The following is a 24,160-nucleotide window of genomic DNA, read 5'->3' on the forward strand; positions in this document are numbered from 1 at the left end:
ATTCTTTCGTTCATACATTACATATCCGAAATTGGGTCAAATTTCAAGTGATTCAATAAAGTGCAAGGCTCAAATCAGCCAAACCTATGACTCTTCCTATTGACACACTGCAACTTCGTCGCTTAAGTTACATTTGCTTACTTTCATGAGCCCGATCATAAAGGTCCTAATATGTTCATGACAACATTAAGTGTCCTACGCTTGGCTTGGCTACAGATACTGTTTAGGTCTCACGATCTTCAGTTCAAGCTGCCCATTAACATCAGAAAAAGTTGCAGATTGAACAAATTTTTCTTATCAGCGTCCTACTAATGCAGCATATTAATCACATTAAGATTTCAAATATTTCAACCTTTATATGTAAAATTTCTAGCTCTTGCACATATTTCCTTGGCCACATGTCTGAAGGTAACATTCCGCACACAAGCACAACTAGGAATGTATTTGAACATACGTATTGGAAATCCTCCAGAAATTATTCAAGCCAATGGCTTGAAGTTACAAAAGTTGAGTTCAAGTACACCAGAAAAAGGTAATTCAATCTGACAGAAGAAACTCACATAGTCCCATCCTAAATCCCAAAAATTCTATCAATCCAACATTACAGGCCAAGATACTGGGCATGGTGGAGAATGTGATCATCGATGATGGTTGCAATGAAGAAGTATGAGTGGTCATACCCAGGGTGCATTCGCAATAGCAATGGAATTTTAGCGCGTTTGCATGCCTCTTCGAACTTGTGTGGCATCAACTGATCTTTCAAGAACTTGTCATTCTCACCCTGACCATACATATCAATCAATTATTATGAAATTTATGCAACATTATATCATGCAGAATCATATGACCTAAAGAGGGAACTGATGCAGAAGTACATAATAGCCTTTTCTCCACTATCAACAAAGTGGGAGAACTACAAATTCACAACTCTGACTCAACCTGACCCACTCGGGTTCGTGTATTTTTTCTCCTCATTGTGGCTTATGTTGAATGCTAGGACTTCCATCTTTCCTTGGCTGCAACCCCTCACCTTTCCTTGGCAGCAACCCCTCATGGACAGATTTATGTTTTCCAATATACTGCCAGTAAACTTTTTAGTCAAGGGCCATCATAAGGGCGTACCCAGTGCAAAAGGCTCCCTCCACTGCGGGGTCTGGGGAGGGTCATAATGTACGCAACCTTACCCCCGCTTTGCAGAGAGGCTGTTTCCTGATTTTAGTTAAGGACCATCATTCAACCTTAACTGCATATTGGAAGTTGTGATCCATTCGTAGCAAAGTACAATTTAGAAAGTGGTGATACCCTGAATTTTGAAGAAATTTTCTGTTTCCTTACTTATTTTTGCAATGAGAAAAAGAAGAAAATATTTGTGAAGCTTGGAACCAAAGCTCCATCAGCAGATGACAAGTTGAAAGAATAGGGGTCCTTCCACAATTCATGATAAAGACTGAGATGAAATGTCCCCCACTTTCCTGCTGCTCTTGATTATGTGTTGGTACTCATTTAATAATGGAAAAACAGATATCTGAAAGAGGTACAGGCAAGCCTAAAACGACCATTAAAGAAGTGGTAAGAAAGGATATGCATATGGTAGGGCTCGATCCTAGTATGACCGTGGATAAAGTTGTTTGGAGGACAAGGACCCTTGCAGCCAACCCCTCGTAAGGGGATGTTCCTAGGATGCGGATTTGATTACTACTTAGGCTTTTTTCCTTTATTAATTTTATTTATTTATTTATTTACTTGTTTATTTATTTATTCCTTTAACCCCTTTATACCTTTTTACTTCCTTCTACAGCTCCTATTTTTACTGTAATGGCCCCTTCGGATCCATGTAGCCGACTCCATTTGATTGGGATAAGGTTATGGTGGTTGTTGTTCGTAAACAGATATCTGAAAGAGAGGAAGGGAAGGGGGGGGGGGGAGAGAAAAGGCCTTGCAGAGTTCACCTTTTCTACCCGCTTCCTTTTTCTTATTATTTCTTTACACCGGAAGAGACAACTGGAAAATTTTCTTTCCTCCCTCTTCATCCCCCCCCCCCCCCGCTCTTTCTTCTCTCATCTAGATAATATACAGAGACTACTAGTAGTCCTTACACTGCCATCTATCGGCCAAAGAAGCAACGGCCCCATTTACAGGTACAGGAAAGATGCTTACTGTCTGCTCCAATCAACACCCGACTGTGAAGAATGGAGAAGGGCTACCTGTGCGGAAAATGAAGAATTTTCTGCGCTTATCACACAGATTAGAAACGAGAAAGGCACAGAAAGCTCAACTCAAGGAACGAAGCAGTCAGCCCAGAAGAGAATAGTGAAAGAGAAGGAAGTAGAAGAAGGAAAGGGAGAAAAACAAAGATTATTTTCCTCATAAAGGGGGCAGGGTTCCCATATGCCCACTACAGCTGCCACGTGACACCTGTGTAAGCTCCCAAATTCAGTGAACATGTCCACATCATCACTTAGCCATGTCTTAAATTCCAGACCAATCTGAATTCTCTACGTGTCATAATGCTCAAAAATTGTTTGAAAAAGTGAGACTATTTGAGTGAAGGACCATCGGGAAAGGAGGGGGAAAAGAAAAACTTGTATTTATGGGGGACCACTTAACATGCGTTCTTCCACGGGGATTCTTGTTTATCCAATCGTAAGGATGCAAGTGGGAAAGGTACCTACAACAGGTGTGCAGGAACAGTTTTTCCTTTATGGACATAAGAAAGCAAAATACCAATGAAAACTCCATCAAGCAGGGCCAACAATAACATTGGAGTCTGGTAATGAAGTGGCAGAAAAAAGAAACTGTAACAAAGGATGCACTTCAAAAGTGCCACAAGCTGAAGAGAAAAAGGATGTGCAAGTCCTCAGATGGTTACATTCAAACCAGACAAGGACTGGACTTCCAATCAAGGTGATCACACTTGACAATTGCCCATTTGATGCAGGGAGAAATTGGCTCACAAGGTTTCTTTTCCAGAACCTGGTCCACATGTTGATCCAAGACCAGCACAAAGCCCAAGCCCAGACCTTGCGGATAGGCTGGCCAGGACCTGGCCCTGCTGAAGTTTATTTTATTGGTTCTTTTTTTTTTGGTCCACTTGGGTCCATTATTTTGGAACAGCTGCTGGAGAAGACTTTTGGTTTTCGTAGTGTGTCTTTTAGAATTCCAAGAGTTAGTTAATTTTCTTGGTTTATGTTTCTACATATTGGGGGTGGGATTCAAGGTAATGGGTTTTACTTTCCTACGTAGTATTAATTAGTCTTTTAGTTTTACTAGCTAAGTAGTTATTCTAGCTTGGTTGTAGTTTTCTCTGTCTTGTTTTTGTTTCCTAGGTCTAAGAGTTTGTTTTCAATGTATGGGTTTTAATTTCTAGGTGTTGGGAATTCTATTTAGTCTTGGAATTGCAATAGTCCATTTAATTCAAGTTGATCTAATCAAGGGGCTGTTAAGCCTCTTGTTTCCCTATATAATAAAATTGTGGGTTGCTGTTACAGTAATCCTGAACATTGTGAAAAAATTACTCTCGAGAAACCATTGTGAGATACAAGTGATGTGGACTCAGCAAACCCAGGTGGGACTCCTGCGGATTGGTTTAGGTGGGACTCCTACGGCTGGTAGACTGGTGGGACTCCAAATCTACAATTTAGCTATCTTTTTTCATACCTACTCCTACTCTCTTGCAGACTCAATCTTGGCTTGCTTACCCAGTTGGATTTGCATCATTTTGGTATCAAAGCATGGCTGGACAAGAAAATAACCATGATTCATATCCCTTCATATTCAAGCCTAGAGTCGACTATCTAATAGAAGAACAGCCTTGTTGGTTTTGGTGAATGATGGCGTGACAACATTTCACAATCCATAATGGATATGTTGTCTCAGACAGATGAGATAGTCATCGAGGCTGCCAATCAAGTGATCGTTGAATTTGAAATGTTCTCGTACTATGACAGAACTCAATGTCGAATCTTTCCAAGTTCAAAGAAAATTATTAGAGTTGGTCATGATTGATCCGATAGACAATACTTATCCCAAGACCCTCACATCTACACAAGACTCCGCACCAACCATGTAACCACAGGGAGAACCAGCTGGATCAACACAAGAATAAGAAACAGTGATTGAAGCATCGTCAATGACAGTTGAACAGATCGAAGATTCTATTGAGACAACCTATGTTGAAGAAATTAAAGAAGAAGACCAAGCTGAAACAGTAGAAGAGAACGTGATCGATAAGTTCAGCCCTTCCATTGCAGCAATGATTGCTGATGCAAATCCGAAGATTTCTAAGGATACTTTTTCTACTATTGAGATAAAGAATAGTGAAACAGTTTCTGAAGAATGTGGTTACTCCCTTCGTAACTGAGATTGAACCAGAGGTGGAGACTGAGAATATTGATTTCATTTTTCCACCAAACTATTCTGATGAACTTGAACCACAATTGCACGACTACATCCCCGACTTCAAAGAGCTGCCAGAGCATTGTTTTAGATTAAAGTCTGATCTCCATCACACAGCTGCTCCCTTGACCAAAACTCGAGGTTGAGTTTTTTCTTAAGGGGAGAATCGATGCAGGGAGAAATCGGCTCACAGTGTGTCTTTTAGAATTCCAAGAGTTAGTTAATTTTCTTGGTTTATGTTTTCCATGTATTGGGGATGGGGTTCAATGTAATGGTGATGCAGACCAAGGTGGTGATCTGCTATGGTGGGCTTCACAGAGAGAACAATAGAAGAATTAGGAGGGGGAAGAGGGAACTCACGTTCACACACACACTAACGCAGAGTTTCACTAATAAAATCTCATTAATCAAATCTGAGTCCTCATAGCACGGTAACATCTATTTAAATAAAAGAAATCCAACAATAAAGGAAACTAACTCTAACTTGGAAACTCAAATGAATAAGGAAACTAAATACTAGTAGCTTTCTAAAACTGAAATAAAATCTTACGTAGCTGACCCAAACAATTAAAAGACATAAAATAAAGAATTAATTACTAACTAATTCCAACCCTTGTTGGTCCTAAGAGGACTATTTTTTTTAAAAAAATGCTTGCTTTAAAATTTCTAACATATTTTCTACCTTCTCAAACCAATGAAGTGAAACCCAAATTAGGGGTGCAACAGGCAGTTTGGGCCGGGTTTTTGAAACCCAGGCCAGCTCAGCTCGAGGTCCCTAGGGTTCAGCCCAATTTCGGGGCTGAGATATTTCATCCCAGGCCCAGCCCTGCCGGGCTCAAGGCAGACTGGGCACGGCCCTATTTTGTCATTAGAACATTTGGTTAGCCCAATAATAACCAACCTTTTGTTTATAGATCCCCAATGAAAGTTGAACTCTTAATTGTGAAGTGGTGGTCCCTCGCCAACTGAGCTACCCACTTGGGGTTAATAACCAACTTTGGAAATCTCTACCATCTCTCTCTCTTATTTATGGACTCCCATTCCCTTCTTTTCTTCTTAAATTTCTAATATGGGTCTAAAAATGAGTGCATTCTCTTAGTCCTTTCTCCTTCCTTGGAGCAAAAAGTTTTTTTTTCCCCCACATTGAAAACTTTAATGTGATGCCTGTAAATAAGGCAAGCCATCCCAAGCCACTTACACTTTTTTGGTTTTGATCTATATAAATAAAACATGTGCTATATATATATATATATATATAGGGCCGGATCAGGCTCAAACCAAGGCCTCAGTCTGGGCCTAGGAATCTCAACCTAACCCCCCTACAGGCTGAAAAGCCCAGCTCAGGGGGGCTTTGGACAGGCTCAGGCTCGCGGGGCAAAACTTGCACACCTAACCGGTAAAACCCTTTTAATATATAAATAAAACTCTGAACCACAATCTCACCACATTAACAATATATCAATAAAACTCTTAGTCACAATCTTCACTAAATGAACAATCTCCCGTAGCCAATTAAATTTAGGAAACCACGAAAATGACATCTATTTTGTGCTAGCACAATTTTTAACCACCAAAATTATTTACATGCTATCCACAAGGTATAAGAGTATGCCTGGATGGCAAGATTTTGTGATTCTTCCAACAATTGAAAATGAATTCAAGGACTGCTATTAGGATCTTAACAGATAAAATTCTACCCTGTTAAGAACTGATTATTGATTAGGGAACTGGATGTTAACTTATTATCATGTTTCAGGAAATAATCACAAGCAAGTTGAAAATGGAAGCAATGCCCTCCCCCCAAAAAAAAATTCTATCCAAAAATTCAACTCAGTTAAGAAAGTTGCATCAAGCAATAGCACATGGGCAAAGCTACACTCAAGATAGTTTCAAAAGAAAAATTAAAAAGTGAGAAAGCATCCATAAAAGCACTAAACAAATTAAATTGAGTTAAATTATATGATATTAAGTGCTTCTCTCAGCCATAAACCAAATTTTGCCATGTGGACTGCATATTAATAATGTATTAGAAATGCAAAATGACGGGAATAGAGGAAACACAATCTCACAGCAACAAGATACATTTCCCCAAAAAAAAGTATTGAATAATAAAGTGGGTTGCTACAAGGAAAACTTTTCCTAGGTTAGAATGACTCCCTCTTGGCCAAGTATTTGTATCTCTTTAATTAATGGGTGCATCTTGTTGTCACCAAGTAGGTGAACTATGAAGTTGTAACCTTATTCCCAAAAGTTATTTAATCCAGTATTTACTGCATGGGTAAATGCTACATTTCACACATAAAGTTCAGTATATGACTTTCAAATTTTTGAAAAACCTTTTTTACCCTTGCATTAAATAACTTTGGGAAAAAGACAAGAGGGCAAAAAAGTAATGTTACAATCTTGTTGTAAGCAACCTTGGTGACAAGATTTTCCCTTTATTAATAGGGTTATGTTTAGCAACAGGTTTTTAGTGGTAGAAGTTTTATGATAGATAAACAACTCAAATCAAAGAAATTTTGTTCACCTGATCAATTATGATAGGAGCCTCAACCTTGTACCTGTATCTTGAAAGCAGGTAAGTGGCATCATATTCCTGCATTTTTTATAATTTATTTTTCAAATTAATCCCTAAGAAATAGAGCCTAACTATTCCATGAACATAGTTCAGAAGGATCTTACCTCCCAGTCAAATACATTTTTACCCAAGTAGTTTGAGAAGGCCTTCTGACCCCAGGGGCAGTTTATAGGATTGCAAATTGGTGCGAAGGCAGAGACTGACTGGAAAACAAACGGGAAGTAATAAAAGCATGCCCATGAAAATGTGTAGTTGACTATACTTAAAGTACAGAAATATCTCCATCAGCTCAAATTACAATCAAATACCTTATACAAGTGAAGGTTTTTCAGGTAAATTATCAAGGCTCCGTGCCCACCCATTGAATGCCCAAATATGGATGCCCGTGATGTATCGAGTTGTTGAAAATTTTCACTGAGAAGCTTTGGCAGTTCCTTGACAACATAGTCATACATACGCCAGTTCTTCCACTTCTCTTGTGTTGCATTGAGATAAAATCCAGCACCTAGGTGAAGAAGCACATGGAACTAAACTCAAACACCAGAAATCGCCATCTCCCAAGAAAGTTCATGTAAATTAACTCAAAGTATATCTACCTCACTACTTCTATATAAACCAAGGACATGCTGTTTTGCAATATTTAGCCAATCTCAACGTGGTCAGAACAGTAAATGTATTAGAAATTTCAAGCAAGCATTATTCATGCATAAATAACTAATCAGATTCAACCCTAGATCAAAATCATGGTCTCAAGATTGTCTTACAGAGCATCCATATGAAGTATACTTGGAGATTATGGTTTCAAATATCTCTCAAATTTCTAGTTCAAATGGTTTTAACAGTAACTGACATTGAAACGGTGGGAAAAGGTTGCATACCTAAACCAAAATCCCAGCTGTCTGCCTCTCCTTCCACATACAGGCCCCCTTGGTAGATGAAAATCAACAAAAATGGAAGTGTCAGCACATTAGATAAAACAGTTTAGAACTAAAGAAGTGTTGCATATTCTTAAATCCCTCAAATGGGAAATATAATAACTTGATCATGATTTAAAAAGGATATATAAGAATCAACAATCCAAAAAAAAAAAAAGAGAGAAAAAAATGTAGTCATGCCCAAAGTGAATGTCTAAGTTCACATGGTTCTATGAAGAATAAATAACTTAGATACCAATGGAAACTTTAATTATTAATATAAGAAACCATAGGGAGTGGTTGAAACACCTCCAGAGTCTCTAACCTAATCATATGGAACATAAATTAATTTCCTAGTCCCTTTAACTTGTGGTTTCAAAGAGCGTCAAGTTACATGCCATACACAATGTGGATTTGGCAAGGATTTCCTACTTCTTTGGAGCAAAAATGAAACACACGTGAAATGGAGCAAACATAATTTGTATGCTCCTTCCTTGTCTTCAATTTTATACGCAAATGGGTTGCCAAAGGGCTTCTTTCCAAACACAATATGGATTTGGCAAGGATTTCCTACTTCTTTGATTCAATTTATACCAGTGACAGAAGCTTTGAGTAGCATGTTGAGTAAAGATGTTCAAATTGGATTGTTTGAGAGTTCTGCAATACCCACATACTTGAGCCTCCTATGTCATCTCATCGTCACTGGAAAATAGAATTTAACAAAGACAACATAAATTTCTTCAGGAGGTCTGAAAGACCAATGCAAGTTTCACTTTGTGAATTAGGATGAGGTCTGACGTCCAAAGGATGGAGCAGTAGTACGGATAAGGAAGGTGACTACTCTCAATAAAGCCTTACTGTCAAAGTGGCTTTGGAGGACATTTGGAATTAGGGAAAATAGACTGTGGAGGCTAGTGACTACTGCAAAACAAGGCCTAGCAAATGTATGGAAGATTGCTACTGTGAGTAATAGCTAGCTGACCAGCATGCAAAATGGTATTGTGGCAGCAATATCCGAATTGAAGCAGGAAATTAGTGGCTTGATAAGAGATGTTCAGGAGCTCCTTAACTGAGGCTTCTCCTTCTATTTTTGCAATGCAAATAACAAATAGCGAAGGTTCAGATTACTTGCAGTTGATGGGTGGAAAGAGAATCTGGAATCTGTTCTTCAAAGACAAATGCATGCTTGGAAAATACACTGGCTCATGCAAATCCTTGATCTCTTAGAAGACAGAGGAGTGACAAGCTATGAGGAAGATAAAAAGATAGTGCAACCAGTACCTGATTTCCAGACAGTGCTGTATCCAGAATGCTTCTTTATTTTGATTGGGTGATCTGACAATGCTTCATCCAATTGGTAGAAAAAAACCCACAACCCCACTGACAGCTCACTTTTGAGGCATGGGGAAATATTATGGAAGAATATGGAGTAGGCTCTGAGATGCCAAGGAACATGAAGGGCTTGTTTGTGACCTTGGAAGAGGCAGGGATTTAGCAGAACTTTGGCTTCTACTGCCAGGAACCACTCGTTGGAGTATATCAAAGGAAAGGAACAACGGGGCCTTTGACAATTACCGTTCGAACTAGCACATAGGATTGCTCAAAGGGCAAAAGAAAATAACCATCCTAAGGTACTCTAGTTTGTCCACAACTCAGGAAGATGACATTTATGATATTAGGAGACCAGATACCCTTTGGAATAAACTGATGATAAGTAGATACTGGATAGTTTTGGTATTGCCTGCTCTATGACCTTGTACAGTAAAGAGGCCTTTTTAATGAATAATCAAACTTTTTACTTATAAAGAAGGGGGGAGGGGAAAAAGATTGTATATGCCTCATATATCTTTTCAAAATCAATAAAGCATGCTGTTGCCCAAAAGATTTGCCTCACTGCTAAAAGGACTGAAGATAATGTTTTAAGTTCTACATACATTTAGAAGCACCAACCAAACAACTGAGTCATTGGCAGAACATGGTGCATAGAGGCAACTTCTACCAATACTTATCTCTTTTAAACATCTAATTAATTCAATTGATTACCCTAGATTCCATATATTTTCCCTATGTAACGACTACATATATAATGGAGCTGTTATTCTATCTTTTCTACATTTCTCTTTGAACCCGGACCAGACTCAGTTTCAAGTATATATTAAGGGGAGAATAATAGAAATCTTATGCAGAAAGCATTGCAAGCAACTAACAGTTCTAAAACAACATGTAACTTACTTGGTGATGTATCAGGTACGATTAGTGCAATACCCTTAATTGAAGCTTGACGTTGGGCTCCAGATTTAGCAATAAAATTTTCATCTGTGCATGAAAGGCCAGAGAGCCAATAAAGCACCTAGGCACAACAATGGCACCGATTTAAAATATATGATTTGACAAAATTGTAACATAAAAAACAACAAAATGTACATCAGGAACATATGATAACTGATTCAAAGATATGACCAGGGAGAGAAACCTGTGTGTTCAACTTTACATACTTCCATGATACGACACAAAACGCATTTAAGATTCATCTCTATGCCACCATCTATCAGATTATTCACCAAAAAACAATTCTAGGAATTTAAATTCATAAACTTTAAATAATTTCTGAAGTGCCTCAAGAAAGGACTGTGAAGCCTTTTTCAGGCCACCAACTTAACAGAAACATGGATGGTATTCAAGTTTATTATTTTTCACAGAAACTGTCTGTAATGTCATGAAGCTTTAAATAAATTGAGGGACTGTGATACATGTATAGTTTCTATGGATAAAAGTTCGATCCGATCCGAATAAACAGTCAGTATTATATCGGTCATCATATCAGAAAAAAATAGTTCCCTAATTCGAAACTAGAGACCAAATAAAACGTTATGATAAGAAAAAGATAGGTTGCAGAAATTCTGCAATTGTGTGTGACTTTCATTATAATTGTATATGGAATATATACATAAAAGAAGATGGTATACAAGGAATGATGGAAGAAATTAACCTAAGATTACTCTTACAAACAATCAAGATTAACTTTGATTGACAATTAGCAAGATTGTTGCTGCTAATTGGGAGGAATAAAATAAGAAAGATTTGATGAAGAACCGCATTTCATAATATGATAAGATCTAATTAAATAAAAATTCAATTTCGTGCATGAGTGTGTGACTCGATTTTGCAACATTAGGCATATAAGCCAAAACCCTAGGAATGAAATGGAGAAATGCATAAGATAACAGATGAAGCTCTAAATCTAATTATCCTTTTCTTGGAAACTCAGAGAAGCTTTGGAGTGTAGAAAAGAAAGGGCACAGATGGAGGGAGAGCTTACAGGGACTTTTTGGGTAGCGGCGGTAGGAGGGAAGTAAATGTGGAAATTCATGAAACAGCCCAAGGTTGGACTGAAATGCTTGTATCTCTTGTTGTACCCTTCATACATCTTTGAACTGCTGATCTCCTCTGGTTTATCCATTCTTCCTTCTTCTTCTTCTTCTTCTCTTCTCTCTCAGAGCCTCAGCAGAGTGACTCTGAATGCGTCGAATCTCAATGATTGTACTCTCTCCCTCTCTCTCTCTCTCTCTCTCTCTCTCACTCTCGCACTCTCTCTCGCTTGCTGTACCAGTATTTATTGGGTGAAGAGAGATTCGAGAGGGTCCATATCCCTGCAGGCCTGCGGCCTGCACCACGTTTTTTAGCTGCGGCATTATCTGCCACGTGGCTTTCTAATATACGCCTGTGTTTGGTATGCAATTTGTTTATTTTTGGTAAAAGTTTGGTATGCAATTTCGATTGGAGCGAAAAAAAGTAGAGAAGAATTGGATTTTAGAATGCGTTTTAAACTTAAAATCTATTATGAGAACGCATACTAGACCGTATTCTTAGAATAATTTGTATCTAAAATCTAAATGCATTTTGAAGCAAGCAATAGAGAAGAATTGGATTTCAGACCTAGAATCTATTCAAAAAAAGCATATCAAACACAATTTTAAAAAAGAATTAGAGTATATCAGCTGAAATTGACAAAGATATCCTTACAAATTTGGAAATGGAAAAATTATATGTTTTTTTGATAAAATAGAAAAATATGTATTAGATAAATAAATCGATTTGAACATCGTCCCTAAGAGTTGTTTTTGACTATTAAGTTCTTGCCTTCACACAGCTCACTTATGGGCAATAGATGCAGATTGACCATTCTTTTTCATTATATATACGAAGGTAAAAGTTTTCATCAAATGAGAAACATCATAAATAGTTAAGCTAATCCACCAATTGAAAATGAATCTCATCTTTAACGGTTCGGCTTTGATATGGGTTAGTACATGTAAAAAAAGTTCTTCGGACCATAATTAGTAAAAACGAGAACGGTAATAAAACGGAATATTACGGTACGGGTTTTAAACGGTAAAAAATTACAAACGGACGATCAAATAAAACGGTCAAAAAAGCAGAGAACGGTAAAAAAACAGAAAATGGACGGTACGGATTTTAAACATTTATATTTCAAAAAAAAAAGAACCAAAAAAACGCCACTATTCTCATATAAATTGAGGAATTTTTATTTGAAATACATGCTTCTATTTTCGGTATCCATGCATTGACTTTAAGTTGAAGGTGATATCATGAAAAATGTAGCCCTTCGAGTCATCTTTACGTCGGTGAAAGAATCAAGCCGATCAGAGTTCCGGGGAGAGAAATATGATCAGTTAAGTCAAAAGTTTAAAAAAATGCCAAAAAAAAAGGGAAACGTGTTTTAAACGTGTTTTAAATGCATTTAAAACAGGAATGCTTGCCGTTTGCCGTTTTTTACCGTACGTTTGGAAAGCATATGGCAAAAAGTGTTTAAAACAAAGTTTTGAACGTGTTTTTGCTGACAGTGCTTCGGACCGACTGAAACTTAATTAGCCGTTTGGCATCCCTATTTATGCTTTTTTAACGGTGGATAATTCCACACCACACATTGTCAGTTTTCTAGTCTACAAACCAAAAGGTTTCCCATTTTAACCCCCCCCCCCTCCCCAAAAAAAAAAAAAAAAAAATCGTTTCATTGTTATTAAAACCCCTTTTTTTTTCTACATTGGATTTTGGGGTTGATAATTTTTTTGGATAATTTCCTAGATCTACAAGATAAGTGAAAGAAGTACAAAACAAGCTAGTAAAATTACAAGACAAAGTAAAGTATTATAAGACACAATCATTTGCAATTAATTGCAAATTTATGTTTTTTTTTTTTTTTTTTTGTGTGGGACAAGTAGCCCTAAGAAGAAAAGTTTATGACGTTTTAATTTGTGAGGTGTTGCTGGTTCTTGCCAACTAAGGTTTTAGTAATCGGTATCAGGATCGGTTATGATATCAATCTGTGTTGGATGATTTTATCCCTAAATTTTAATAAAAATCTATTTTATTTATATTTTTACCCTTGGTCAATATCCTTGGTTCGAGACTGTATCGGTCAAGAATCAATATCGATCTCCACTGATACCGTTATGAATCGTCGATATGGCCGATCCGATACCGATTCCTTGAACCATGTTGCCAACTGAGAAACCATCTTGGTGTTATGTTGGATAATCATTGCATCACCCGCAAGTGACTTACCCAGTTACCCGACCAATTCAACGGTAAGAAAAAACCATATGAGGGTATTTGAGTAATTAAACACCTAATTTTTCATCATTTGATTTTCTTGGATGATGATATGCCCACAGGATGCATACCCATGGATTGTAATGGTTGGGCTGGGCTGGGCCTTGACATAGTATATTGATGATCCCTTGTCATTTATTTCTTCACAGCTTTCATATGAGGATTTGTTTTTCTTTTCCTTTTTCTTTTTTGGTAGATCATATGAGGATTTGTCAGGAGCTCTATATTTGGAATTTAGCTCATCTCCAGGGAGCCCTACATGCCCAGGATGCTGCCAGCCATTGGGCTGTGTCACACACATCCCTAGGCGTGCGCTAAGATGTGTGCAGCATAGCTCAGCCACTGGATGTCCCATGGGTGCGCCCTGGGCGCTGGGCTCCCTGGAGACGATCCTAATCCCTATATTTGCAACTTTTTTAGTGCAGATGGTATCTAGGAATGCTTTGGCACGGGTTACAATAACCAGAGATCCTAGGCTTGGGCCTTATTAGTCTTATGGGAAAATGTTCTGCTGCAGGGTCCACACGCAGACACTGTGGGGGCAAAATGACCACCCCGCCTCCAATGAAAGGTGGAATTTCTGCTCCCGAGATACCAGAGCATGCTCTCATTGGCTGCCGCACGTGTGTGACCCCTGCGCTCCTCCATAGAGAACGCTCTCCTTTGTCATAGTTACAACAGAGCATATGAGTTTCACTTTATCCAAGCTCATAATCTGTCGAATTTTTATGGATTTGTTTATATGGTTCATGGGCTTAGATGAGTTTGAAGTTTTGGATACCTCATCCAACATAAGCCCAAGAGAAGGGACATTGGGTTTTTGACAATTTGACCCGAACCCAGAGCCAGTCTTCTCCAGCAGTTTCACTGGGCCAATATTACCTGCTTAAGTGACTAGCCCATTTCAACTAGCCATAAGTAGAGCTCTCAATGGGTCAGATCTTAACCCAGATCCAAGCCCAGCCCATTTATGTCAGTTCCAAAACTAGGCAGAGCCTGCTCCAATTAAGACCCAACCCAATTAAGATAGAAAATACATTTAAGAATGTGTATATTAAGTATATCATATCATATCATATTAAATACATGATTTTTATATATAATAATAAAAATTATTAGGGTAATAATATATTTTTTTCATAGATTAATAACTTTAGATAAAATTTTCAGATATCCGATCATCGGATTAATAATCGGATAAAAAAACTGATAAGATTCCAGAGATCTGTGTGGGATTAGTAATTTTATTTTAATCCTCTAATTAACAATCAGATTCATATTTGAATATTCCTCAATCAATCCTGAGACCACCCTGTTGACAGCCCTTTGCCATAAGTCTATCAAATGGGATGAACACAATCCAAAATCCAAATTAGGCTTAACAGAAGGGGTTCGCACACTTAACTCTCTTCATCGTTGTCGACTTGTTTATACAAAAGTTTGGAGTTTTGGGTAAAATAGGGTTGTGTTTGGTATGCATTCTTGGAATAGATTCTGGGTCTAGAATGCATTCTGAAGTGAAAAATTAGAGAAGAATTAAGTTCTAAAATGTGTTCTAGATGCATAATCTATTCCGAAAAAGCATACCAAACACCATTATTTTTTTAGTCCCTTTATTAAGTTCCCCCTTATAACATTAATTTGCATATATGCATACTACTATTCAACCACTCGAACTGTAATTTAGAGGTTAACTATTGAATAGCTTTGTGCCATCTCTAATAGGTATCTGTCAAGTTTGTATGACCTATCATGTATAGGTTTTTCCTCTTGACTTTCCCTAATCTATACTTTCCAAACTTATTTTGGACCTTGTGTAATGATATATGTTATTGATATATCTAAATAACTCAAATTAAAAAAGTTTGGTAAACTAATTACCAATTGGGAATGTAGTTGTGGCTCAATGGCTATTGTTATTGAACTTGGCCAGCTTATAGATACCATGTTGCACCATGTTTAATTCCTATGTTGAAAAAGAAAGTACATTTTGTGCTTACCCTCACTTCCTCGTTAAATATGTGGGTCTCGCATCTTCCTCCTTAATAAATATATTATTTCATATTTCGTTTTTTATTATTAGCTTGACATATAAGATGTCGATATAAGCAGGGCAATATGTCATTTTCAAATATGATGGGTAGATGACCCTAACACAGCTAATGAAAGTCCTAAACAATTAAGGCCTGAGTTAAGCATATCATGTGACTGGCGTTTTCAATCTATGATTTATATCTTTATTCAAATTAAAGAGCCCCGGGTTCTCAATTTTCAGCCTTCTTTACCAAGAGTCTTCTTCAGTCAAAATATGTCTACACTTGGGACACCAACCAATAGAGGCGTGGATTGATAGTGTTTCAAAATAAGTCTAAGAGATACTTGTTAGCCATGGCATTGTTTTAAGGTTCTGCATGATATTCACTTTTGTATTTCTAAATTTCAAAACTTTGTTCTTAAGAAGTGTGATATTACTATTGTAGGTTTAGTTCACTATCTATCCAGGCAAGCTAGGTTAGAAAGGTAGAGTTTTTTTCGATCTTCATCAAAATTAAAGGTAGAGGTTCTCGATGTCTAAGAATGCTCATGAAATTATATTCTTCTTATTTTTATAAATAAAAATAAAAATTGAAGTCCCATGACTATCAACTTATCAAAAAAACCAAGAATGGTGGTGTTAAATTAAAGTCTATAATCCATCTAGAAAAAGTTGACTTTTCAACTAATTTTCAAACCCTAGTAGAAAAAGGTTTCCCATGATGGCCATTGTGCTATAATCCTCTCACATGATTCTTCTTTATTGTTTTCTCCTTTTTACCATAATTATATGGATTTCATATAAATGATACGTACTACCATATTACCATTAGACTGCATGCATGATTTGAGGTATTGGTATTGGATTGTTTGTATTGGTATTGCTAACCACTGATCCCAATACTGTGTTCATATAGTATCGTTACACCAATATCGATGTAACGATACAAACCAAATATTAAATAGTAAAAACCCCATTTTTCCCTAAAATCAAAGGCAAATATGTCCGATCCGTATCGATAGTGTATCGACTGATACCTAATACGATATCATACACTAAAACTATGTGTGAGTGGGTGATTCTTTATAGTAGTGTCATGGGAACCCTCTCATATTGTATATTATGACCAAAAAAAAAAATTGAAAGATAGTGTTGTCCTATGCCCAGACATAGAGGAACATGAAATGATCGTCTCACCCCCTAAAAAAAATAGAAATCCCACACCCATTGCCCCATTGCCAGAACCCTCTCCCATATTTATTTTATACTAAGAAATGGATACAAGGGGCGGTGCCATTTATTAAAAGAAAACGATTTAGACACCATGACCATGCGGCAGATCTTTAGGACCGTGCAGAGAAGAGGTTTTTTTTATCTTTTTTTTCCAATGAAACCGTGTAGAGAAGGATATCATTCATAATTGGGATGAAAACATGGAAAACATCAAAATCTCCATTGGGACTTGAGTGCGGCAGTGAGAGAGAGAAGCAAGGTTTAACTGTTGAGCAAAGACTGCATGAGCATTTCCATGAGAAGCGTTTAGTGTTGTTTTGTGTGAGCTGACGATTGTTATTTATTATGGCCGTTGAGGCTTGAGAGGTGGCAACATCCGAAACTTTAATTGCAGACACCCAACCCAAGCAACTCCCCATCACTCTTTACTGTTTTCCTTCTTTCGGTTCTCAATTATTCTCTCAGCAACTCTTTAGAAATGTGAACTGTGATTGAAACACCAAAATGTACACAAATTGATTGAAAGGTCAGTTTTTCTCAGAGACTCAGATAGCCAAACCAGAAATTCCAACTTGGGTTTGCTCTCTTTATTGTCTGCTTTTTGTCTTTTTGATTTGATAAACTACCCATCTGGTCCGGTGACCACAATGCCCTTTCTACCGACTTAAAATCTTTGAAACTGTTTGTGAGTTTTGTCTCTGACTTGCAATCTTGAAACTTCTGTCGGTGTGGTTTTGGGCTGAGAAGAATCCAGAAGAATAGTGATTAAGTCCACCGAAATTGATTTCAGCGCTTTGAAGTGTCCGCCACGGAATTTGTTTTTTTTTTCTTTTTTACTTTTATTTGATTTCCTCACGCATCGTTGTTTAGTTTGGTTGGGTAGATGACCAAAATTGAAAACAGTGTCTTTCAAGCAATGATTGAATGTTTTTCTTCATTTCTGCTAGGATTTGATGGAAATATAGAAAACCCAATTTAGAGGAAACTTTGAAATCTTCTATTGTTTATATTCTGTGGTAGAAGAGAATTAGCGATTGGTGAAAGGATTAGCTCTGGTTTTGGTGGAATAGTCACCAATAAAGAACGATCTTGCTGTTTGTGACGATTCTCGAAAGGCAGTAAGGCTAGAGGACTGCTTTGGGGTGAGTTAAACCCATATAAATATCAGACTTGGTCGTTACCGAAATCTGTAAAAGCTCAACGAAATCGATGCTGATCTCTTAGCGGTGATAACTCAATTTTTGCACCTTTAAAGGAACCCTCAAAGAAAAAGATCCTTTTGATGCTTGTGAGGGTTAGAATTCATAGTTCATTGTGTTATTTTGGGTTTGGTTCTACTGTAGAAAATGGTTGGAAGTGTTGAATCGGTAGCCATTAACTTGTATTCAAATGGGTCTGTTCATAACTCAAATGGTGTGGAAAAAAAGCTTGATGAACTCCGTTCCCTCTTGGGCAAGGCGGAAGGTGATCTGCTCAAGATTGTCGGCGTTGGAGCGGGTGCTTGGGGTAGTGTTTTTGCAGCCATGCTTCAAGACAGCTATGGTTGTCTTCGAGAGAAGGTTCAGATCAGGATATGGAGAAGGCCTGGCAGATCAGTTGATAGAGCCACTGCAGAACATCTCTTTGAAGTGATCAATTCAAGGGAGGATGTATTGAGGCGTCTGATCAGGCGTTGTGCATACTTGAAATACGTTGAAGCAAGATTAGGTGACAGGACACTATATGCAGATGAGATTTTGAGAGATGGGTTCTGCTTGAACATGATTGACACACCAATTTGTCCTATGAAAGTTGTAACCAACTTACAAGAGGCTGTGTGGGATGCTGATATTGTGATAAATGGGTTGCCATCAACCGAAACCCGTGAGGTTTTTGAAGAGATCAGTAGGTATTGGAAGGAGAGAATCACTGTTCCCATCATCATTTCTCTGTCCAAGGGTATAGAGGCTGCATTGGAGTCTGTCCCGCACATAGTAACTCCCACACAGATGATTAATCGGGCAAGTAAGACCTCTTCTTTTCTAAATTTCATCATTGTTATTCTTTACTTTCCAGATCTTTGGTTCCCATGAATGATTTGGTTACCCATTTTTGATGTGCTCCCATTTTAAGATCCTTTATTGAATTTGTTTGACGAACACAAGTTAATTGGCTCTCTGTTTCTTTTTGCAAGAACAGACGAAGTTCTTCTCATGGTGTCGGTGTCTGATTTTGTTAATACCCCTTGTTTAAGTCTAGCAGTAGTCTGGAATGTCTGAATGAATAATCCTGAAGACTGATGTATGTGTGTCTATCTCAATACAAGTTAGAAGTAGACGGGCAAGAAAACAAAGAAAAAAAAAGAAGCTTAGTATCAGAAATGATAAAATTGACTCCATGCCATCGCTTCGGTGATGTAGATCGAAATATAAAGAAAAAAAGGCCAAAACACTGTTCACAATACTGTTCATGTGAACATGTCACAGTTCATACTTGCCTTGTGTGGGGCTGCTTTTTAGAAGATCTTGTGGGCCCATCAAGTGGATAAAGATTCTATCCTAATGCTGTCATAGTTTCGTTTCTATTTTCAGTTTTAGAAAGAATATTTGTTATTTCATTTAGTTACTTCTAATTTCAGTTTGTTACTATTTTTGTTTTTTGGAGTTTCTATTTTGATGTGTGGCAGCTAGATTTATAGGAAGTTTCTATTTTGGTTGTAAGCTACTTGGTAGCAAGCACTTTCTTCTGTTTTGGGTTCAACCCTTGAGTCTATATAATGTAATGCCCTTAGAGACCTCCACACAATTTAATGAATGAAGTTATGTTGTTGTTTTGCAATTCATTGTCCTGGGAGAGACTGAGAAGGGTGAGATGCCCAGGCTGAGATAGCTGTGGATGAGAGACCCAAGGCTGAGAGAGCCATCTATCCCTATCCCTCCTCCGTCTATTTATCCCTCTTCTGCTACCTTTTATCTTCTTTTATTTTCCAATCAAGTTGGTGTTTGGTGTTCTGCTGCAACCTATCATTGATTCTATTGTAGAGTGGTTCTTAGTTGAGCTACTCCTACATTATTCGGAGGTAATGTCAAATGTAGCATTTCTAGATCCTGATGGTGGTAGTCAATGCATGGGAGGGGAAAGCAAAGGTTTGGTGGCTAGGATCAAGAACACAACATTGGGTGGTAAGTTAATGGATGTCAGCCTCTGTTGGATGAGTGGATTCGATAATATTAATTAGAGACATTTTCCATCTACCATAGGGTCTCCTACTTGCTGCATGCGAAGTTGTTAAAAAAGAGAACCAATGCTTCTCCAATTTCAATTACAGAAATGCTAAGGAGGCCCTAGGCCATGGTGTACCCCATGTGGGACAATAGGCAAAGATTCATTGAAGTAATGACAATAATCAAGAATTCTGTTGATTAATATCCCTTGAGCAGCTTATTGTGCTGCTAACAGAAGCATTTAATATTTTAGCAACTTCATGTAATGAAAACTGCCTATCTGATCAACAGAAGAGAAATTTCCTGTCTTCTTCACAGTGCCACCCCAAGAATAAATCATTTTCGTGTAATTAATTCCACACTTTTTGTCCTTCCCTTGGTATTTTTCATCTTTCATCACACTAGGCAGGGGAATTTGTTTCTTTTATTTTCTTTCCTTTGCTTGTTAATTCTGTAAGTTTTGTCCCTCTTGTTTCTCGTTTACCTTCTCTTTTCCTTCTAACCTGAGTAGAAAAATGTACCTTGCAGCTGGAGTGCCCATGGAGAACATTCTTTACCTTGGAGGACCAAACATTGCCTCAGAGGTCTACAACAAGGAGTATGCTAATGCTCGCATATGTGGAGCTGAAAAGTGGAGGAAACCTCTGGCTAGGTTTTTGAGGCAACCTCATTTCACTGTGTGGGATAACAGCGACCTTGTCACTCATGAAGTTATGGGTGGCTTGAAGAATGTCTATGCTATTGGAGCTGGTAAGGTTTCAGTCTGTAATTATTCATGACAGGACTTACCTAATAATGAACCAAAAATTTTTGTCGGGGGGGGGGGGGGGAGTTAGGGGTTGGTTTAAAACTGAACCAAAGTTCGTAGAGAAGTCAAGTTGGTTTTTTTTGGGTGTGGGGATTAATCTGTTTCTCTGGGACAGGATTCATTTACCCAACCTTAAGTAGATGGTATGAGGTATAATATTGTTGTCTTAAGTAGATAACTCTTGCACTTTTATTTTCTCTCAGGATTGGCCATGAACCCCATTCTTTGTTCCTGTTCACATCTGTGGATAGAACATTTCCTTTCCTGTATGGGAAGGAGAATATGAATCTTCTGATGTGATGCTGCCTGCAACAGATCTGGCTACTCATGCAAATTCTTTATTTATCTCTCTTACATGATGCCTTTGAACTTCTCATGGTTTCTTTCTTCGAACATGACAGAGATGGTGATGTTTGCAGGGAGGGACAAGATCCATTACTCAGTACCCATCCATACCATGTACACAGAGGGCTTTATTGTTGGCATGTGCTACCAGTAGTTGTAGTTACTTGTTCAAACTGTTGGTGTACCTCTTCCCTAAGAGATGGTGATGTTTGCAGGGAGGGACAAGGTCCATTACTCAGTACCCATCCATACCATGTACACACACAGCTTTATTGTTGGCATGTGCTACCAGTAGTTGTAGTTACTTGTTCAACCTGTTGGTGTACCTCTTCCCTAAGAGTTGGGGTTGGAAAATCACAAGGCATGTTGAATTTAGAACCCTCTGTACTATACCCAACCCAGCCTGAACTGATCCAACCCTGACTTGATCCAATCCATCTTGTTCTTGGCCTCTGGGTATTTTCTGAAACCAACCATCCGATTCACAAAAAAAATTCTAGTCTTTAGTATGAATATTGCAAATCTGAAGTTCTATTAAATGAACGTTTATTGAGATTTGAATTATTACTGTGTCCAATAAACCAATTTTTGGGAAGAAATATTATTCAGACTTGACCCTATACGATCATTATTTTTATTTTTAGTTTTTGAATTGGTTAAACAGGAATGGTTGCTGCCCTAACCAATGAGAGCGCTACCAGCAAATCAGTATATTTTGCTCACTGTACATCAGAGATGATATTTATTACTCATCTGTTAACGGAAGAACCTGAGAAGCTTGCAGGGCCTTTGCTAGCTGACACTTATGTAACCCTGTTGAAAGGTCGTAATGCATGGTATGGCCAAATGTTAGCCAAGGGGGAATTAAGCCTAGATATGGGTGATAGCATCAAGGGCAAGGGAATGATTCAGGTATGGATTCCGATGCTAGTATTCTCTTGAGTGCTTCAATTCACATGATATGATGTGTCAATCTTGGACATGTTAAGGCTTAAGAGTGATGACATATATAAAAGGATAAACATTCTAGTTCATAAACAACATTTTGACCGAAAAAAATATTTATAATGTGGTGTTCTATTGGCAGACTATGGATGGATGCTATCATATGTATGGAATCCAGGATAGACACTCTGGATGGTTGATTACTTTTTTACCAAAAGAGTTCTTCGTGTTTATGTTCATATTAAGAAGTCATGATTACTAATCCATAAGTGGCCCTTAATCATCCATCAGGTGTCTTTTGTAAATAGTAGTGTGTCAAACTTTCATTTGGTATAGTAGCCGCTAACAAGATGCAAAAATGCAAATGAAGTATTTGTTGAGAAATATTGACCTAGTCCTACCAGGTACATTAACATGGGAAGTTAAAGGTAATAGAATCTTTATTACACAACCATGCCATGCCACTTAATTGTGATTTACCTGGATGAGTTTTCTTGGATTTTGAGTTACAAAAGTAACCTACACTGTTAGGAAATTGTGCCAACTTGGCTACTTGTCTAGGTTTAAAAGTTCTGGACATCATTGGGCTCAGGCAAATTTATACTGTGTACCACATCCTCAAGCTCTTTGTTGTGTACATGGGCACCTGCATTCTTTTTCCTTCCCCCCCCCCCCCCCAGCCAAAATGCTTACTCTGTCCTGTTTTGCTTAGGGAGTATCTGCTGTGGGAGCATTCTACGAGCTGCTAAGTCAGGCCAGCTTAAGTGTCTTCCATCCTGAAGAGAACAAGCCTGTTGCCCCTGTTGAACTGTGTCCCATCTTGAAGACACTTTACAAAATACTAATCAAAAGGTAAAATGAGCTCATTCGTGGGGAACAATCTTATTAATAAACCTGTATTCCTGAGATGTAGATACGATGGAAAATTTTGTGGGACATGATTGCCTCCGGTTGAATATTTATGGCCAATTATCTGAGTTTGTCAACACATAGTTGGCTGGGTACTCCACCAGTGTATCTGACCAAGTGTTTGGTCTATTTGAATTTATAGGGAGCTGCCATCACAGGCCATCCTTCAAGCATTGAGAGATGAAACCATGAATGATCCTCGTGAGCGTATTGAGATAGCACAGAGCCATGCCTTCTACAGACCTTCTCTCCTTGGGCAACCTTGATTAGCTGACCCTCAACTTTACAGGCAGAATTGATATGTAATCAACGACCATCGCAAATAAGAATTAATGGATGAGTGGAGTTTGTGCTTGAGGATCTACAAGGTGAAATCAGCAGATAAGTGTTTTGTAACAGATCACGTATCTCAATTCATTCATTTTTTTTTCCCTTCTGTGATTGTCGTCTTTATAGTATCATCTATAGAAGGTTCTGTTATAAGTGGCTTCATCAATATGTAATGTTCTATATGGATTCTAATCATGAATAAAACTGTGGTTTAGTTCTGGAAGATAGTGTTGGAGGATTAATCACTGATGACTTGTTGCTATTTGAGTAAAGCACTACATACCAAGTCTTACAACAGCGTTGACATTCTGTCTGGGATAAGACTTAAATCACAATAAGAATAGTCATACTTTGATTAACAGTTCCTTATTTCTTCTTCTTAACTTTGGAAGTGGAAGGGTCACCAAATCCCTAATCCTTGGCAAGTGAAGTTTGCCTCAATTGATAATCTTAAAAAACATTTTTTTTTCCCTGCAGCAAATGATGGATTTCACTCCTCACAAGGGTTGCAGAGTTTTTTTTTTGTTTTTTTTTGGGGTGAGGAAGAAGAATTGTAATATGTAGGATACAGCCAGAAAACCTTGAAGTTTGTACTTTGAGCTTGGCCTAGCCTGTGTTGGTCCATGATGCGTGCTTCCTTGATTCTGGCTTCCTAGGGATAAATGGTAAGGAATGGAATTTGGTGCCATAAGATAACCTGGTCTATGAGGTTTGCATGGTTTGGTCCTTTCTAGTTGGTTCCCAAATAAGGCCCAACAAGGTAGGAAAAAAACCAGTGTCTTAACCTGGTTAAAGCTAGACGGTTTGAACGGTTTACTTGGGTTCCAGTAT

At 37.9% G+C, this 24,160-nt stretch overlaps 2 protein-coding genes across 4 annotated transcripts; one reads left to right on the forward strand and one right to left on the reverse strand.

Moving 5' to 3' along the window:
• Positions 1-222: 222 nt before the first annotated feature.
• LOC122671858 (S-formylglutathione hydrolase) lies at positions 223-11,471 on the reverse strand. Of its 3 annotated transcripts, XM_043869316.1 has the most exons (9): positions 11,432-11,465; positions 11,207-11,377; positions 10,120-10,237; positions 7,852-7,899; positions 7,282-7,478; positions 7,078-7,176; positions 6,923-6,991; positions 553-781; positions 223-520 (listed from the first exon to the last, which is right to left on the reverse strand). In XM_043869316.1, the coding sequence occupies exons 2-8, from the start codon at positions 11,345-11,347 to the stop codon at positions 602-604; spliced, it is 852 nt and encodes a 283-aa protein (XP_043725251.1). In that variant the 5' UTR covers positions 11,348-11,377; positions 11,432-11,465; the 3' UTR covers positions 223-520; positions 553-601. The 3 variants fall into 3 exon arrangements, with proteins under 3 accessions (XP_043725251.1, XP_043725252.1, XP_043725250.1); XM_043869317.1 differs by having other exon boundaries at positions 223-781; positions 11,207-11,350; positions 11,449-11,471; XM_043869315.1 differs by having other exon boundaries at positions 223-781.
• A 6,535-nt stretch (positions 11,472-18,006) lies between these two features.
• LOC122671856 (probable glycerol-3-phosphate dehydrogenase [NAD(+)] 1, cytosolic) lies at positions 18,007-23,549 on the forward strand. Its single transcript, XM_043869312.1, has 5 exons — positions 18,007-18,793; positions 20,521-20,742; positions 21,810-22,057; positions 22,803-22,942; positions 23,142-23,549. The coding sequence occupies exons 1-5, from the start codon at positions 18,136-18,138 to the stop codon at positions 23,263-23,265; spliced, it is 1,392 nt and encodes a 463-aa protein (XP_043725247.1). The 5' UTR covers positions 18,007-18,135; the 3' UTR covers positions 23,266-23,549.
• The last annotated feature ends 611 nt before the right edge of the window (positions 23,550-24,160 follow it).

The sequence above is a fragment of the Telopea speciosissima genome, chromosome 8, assembly GCF_018873765.1.
Source record: "Telopea speciosissima isolate NSW1024214 ecotype Mountain lineage chromosome 8, Tspe_v1, whole genome shotgun sequence".
NCBI lineage: Eukaryota > Viridiplantae > Streptophyta > Magnoliopsida > Proteales > Proteaceae > Telopea > Telopea speciosissima.

What these genes read in the sequence shown, in the direction of transcription:
- LOC122671858 (XM_043869317.1), bottom strand. Translation starts at nt 11,347, where the DNA reads ATGGATAAACCAGAGGAGATCAGCAGTTCAAAGATGTATGAAGGGTAC. An exon ending in CGTACCTGATACATCACCAA is followed by an intron (nt 7,900 to 10,119) that starts GTAAGTTACATG and finishes TCATCTACCAAG; the next exon opens with GGGGCCTGTATGTGGAAGGA. An exon ending in CAGCTGGGATTTTGGTTTAG is followed by an intron (nt 7,479 to 7,851) that starts GTATGCAACCTT and finishes TTCTTCACCTAG; the next exon opens with GTGCTGGATTTTATCTCAAT.
- LOC122671856 (XM_043869312.1), top strand. Translation starts at nt 18,136, where the DNA reads ATGGTTGGAAGTGTTGAATCGGTAGCCATTAACTTGTATTCAAATGGG. An exon ending in ACAGATGATTAATCGGGCAA is followed by an intron (nt 18,794 to 20,520) that starts GTAAGACCTCTT and finishes TGTACCTTGCAG; the next exon opens with CTGGAGTGCCCATGGAGAAC. An exon ending in AGGGCAAGGGAATGATTCAG is followed by an intron (nt 22,058 to 22,802) that starts GTATGGATTCCG and finishes TGTTTTGCTTAG; the next exon opens with GGAGTATCTGCTGTGGGAGC.